The 3,061-nt window shown below is 46.6% G+C and overlaps 1 protein-coding gene across 1 annotated transcript; it reads left to right on the forward strand.

Moving 5' to 3' along the window:
• Positions 1-1,066: 1,066 nt before the first annotated feature.
• LOC132243866 (olfactory receptor 2T27-like) lies at positions 1,067-2,178 on the forward strand. Its single transcript, XM_059714382.1, has one exon. It carries the CDS (start codon positions 1,178-1,180, stop codon positions 2,120-2,122), a length of 945 nt encoding a protein of 314 aa, XP_059570365.1. The 5' UTR covers positions 1,067-1,177; the 3' UTR covers positions 2,123-2,178.
• Positions 2,179-3,061: the final 883 nt, after the last annotated feature.

A 3,061-nucleotide genomic window follows, 5' to 3' on the forward strand; every position in this document is an offset into this window, starting at 1 on the left:
GATATTCAGAAACAGCTGAGTGCCTGTCCTCTGAAAATGTCATGTTTTTAAGGGGTATTAATTTGAGCACTTGAAAAACCAAACACTAAAATGTGGAGCTGATGGAATAAAACTCTGTTAAAAGCATTCCTTTTACATGGCACTTTGGTTTTCAGATTTTCTATAGAAACGTTCTGGGCACATGTATTAGGGTTGGTTTTTTTAGAATTTGCTTGTTAAATGGTGACGTGTTTGGGACAGAGCATGTTTCCTCATGCCACTATGTGCAGTGCCTGCCTTGTCAAGTGCTTCTCCTCCTATTACTACTCATAACCTTAATAATGATAAACGTCACTGTTCATGGTGATGGAAAAGGAGAATGGCCAAAATGACTGAGCCACACTCAGTCATTGTTCAACGTTTTACCATGAGGTATTCCTGTGATATTCTTTTCCCATTGACATCAGTCAGACTCACAAGTAACAAGGTAGTATTAGGAGTGGGGCTACTATTTGGGTACTATTACCAGCATGGAGCACAGGAACTCCTTATTTGTCCTGCATCTGGGCAAAGAAAATAACATGCATGGATTTCCTGAATGCCATGGCTCCAATTAACTCACAGAAACCTAGCTAAGATGTCTCTGTAGAGCATAGCAGGTCAGGGATACACAACCTTTTCCAACTGAAAACCAGAATAATCTGCCCTTATAGGAGGTGGGTGGGTGCCAGGACCCGGGCAACACTGCCACTAATCTCCGCTCGCAGCACAAGTAGAATGCCCGTATTTGTCTTCATGGCAGCCTGGGGAGAGCACCTGAAGAAAGTGTCCCTCACCACCAAATGCCACCAATGCCCCACAATGCAGGCAACAGGATGAAAATGCCTGCTGTAGTCAATACCACAGCATAGGCATAATATGAATTAAAGCACTGTAATTCCATGTGCAGGTGGGACCTGGAGGTGGACATTGAAATGCTGGGCAAAGTTTAGAAAATCTTCAGCCTAAATAAAAACAGTTCCCAGGGAAGTGAAGTTATTGTCTCATCAAACATAATGTCTGGCATTTCTTTTACAGGAGAAGAAAACCTTGCAGCTGACTCTGTTGCCATTACTGTTATCCAGAAGGAAGTGTGTGCACAATCCCCAGGTCATGCTGTTTTTGTCCAGAGCTTCAGGCACAGCCACGTGAAGAGGAAATGAAGAGTGGGAACGAAACTTCTTCGGCAGACTTCATTCTGCTGGGACTCCTGAGCCAGACGAAAGTGCACATTTTCTCTCTGGCTCTGATCTTATTAGCTTTCATCACTGCTGTGTCTGGAAATGTTCTCCTCATACTTCTAATCAAAGTAGATTCCTCCCTTCACACCCCCATGTACTTTTTCCTCAGCCAACTGGCCTTCATAGACATCTGTGAGACTCTGATTGTTGTTCCCAAAATGGCAGCAGGCTTTCAGAGTGCAGGCAACCCCATTTCTCCAGTTGCCTGTGGGGCTCAGATTTTCCTCTCTCTGACTGTGGGTGTGTCGGAGTGCCTTCTTCTGGCAGTCATGGCTTATGACAGGTATGCAGCCATTTGCAACCCCTTGCAATACCCTATCCTCCTGAGCAGGAAAGTCTGCCTGGGCCTGACAAGTGGGGTCTGGATTGCAGCATCGGCAGATGCATTGATTCTGGCAGCTTCTACAATGCAGCTTTCCTACTGTGGCTCTAGAGAGATTAACCACTTTTTTTGTGAGGTCCCAGCCCTGCTCAAATTGTCCTGCACTGACACATCCCAATATGAGACTCTGGTGTTCATGACTAGCGTTGTCCTTCTCCTCATCCCCTCTTCCATCATCATAGCCTCTTATGCTCGCATCCTAGCTACAGTCCTAAGGATGAATTCAACCAAACCGCGGAAAGCTCTGGCCACTTGTTCCTCCCATCTGACTGTAGTTGTCATATACTATGGGGCAGGCATCTTCATGTACCTGAGACCCACCTCCTACCACTCACCAGATCAAGACAAGATTGTGTCTCTATTTTACACTGTTGTCACCCCAGTACTAAATCCACTCATCTACAGCCTGAGAAACAAGGACGTCTTAGGTTCTCTAAGAAAGCTGTTTGGGAAATGCAGAGTCTTCCAACAAAATTTATAGAAGCTGTAGTTTACAACCTACTAAGTCTCATCAGCCTGAGAAGGATACTGGCACAGTTTTCTGGAATATTTAGAAGGAAGCTAAATTTTCTCAGTCACTTAAGAGCCAGTGCCCTACTGTGAATCAAAGGCTTTTGGACTCTATCACTTAAACAGTAAGAAACAAGTGTGAGCTAGGTTGCCCCACACTACCAGTTCACTAGTTTTCCCTGTTCCAGGAAATTTAAACAAATTATTGCATACAGTGCGCATGTCTAAATGAGATGCTGTACTGTACAGTAGACTAATCTACTGCACAGTAAAGAATCACTGTCTACCTGTGTGGGGTATATACTGTTCAATAAATTAGTATATACAGGCAGCAGTTCTGTGCAGTAGCTAATACATTTAAAATACATGTAGTACATTAACTGTGCATTAGTTTCTGTGTAGTAGTGCACACGTAGCCTCTTACCAGGATCAAATTTGCTTCTGGTCAGCCTAGACAGCAGAGGGGCACAGGGGACAGGGGATTTCTTGTCCCTGCTCCTTGTGCTCTTCAGCTCACAGCTCCCCTCAGAAGCTGGAAGCCGACCAGCACCAGGACTGGGGAGCTCTCTGCCCCCTATCCTGGTTCCTGGCTCCCAGTGTGGAGGTGGCTGCTCTGGGGGGCAGATGGGGGCTGGGGTCCCAGCCACCGATTTCCCCCTGTAGCTGCCAGCTCTGTGCTGTGCAGAATTGCTATGGGAGGATATTGGGCATACTGGGAACCCAAGCAGAGCAACTGCCAATGAGCCTTGTGCCCATCCATCCAGCAGGAAACCTGCCAGCACGTGCCCCACACCTAGGACAGCTTTCAGTGAACCTTCTGCTGGGCAGGAACGCCCTGCCTGGGAGGGGGCTCTCTGACACCTGTGTGTCCCAATGGGCATCAGGCGAAGAGAGCTCGTATAGATGTGCT

This window comes from Alligator mississippiensis, chromosome 11, assembly GCF_030867095.1.
Source record: "Alligator mississippiensis isolate rAllMis1 chromosome 11, rAllMis1, whole genome shotgun sequence".
NCBI lineage: Eukaryota > Metazoa > Chordata > Crocodylia > Alligatoridae > Alligator > Alligator mississippiensis.

Excerpts from the sequence above, each read along its gene's own strand:
- LOC132243866 (XM_059714382.1), top strand. The coding sequence starts at position 1,178 with ATGAAGAGTGGGAACGAAACTTCTTCGGCAGACTTCATTCTGCTGGGA.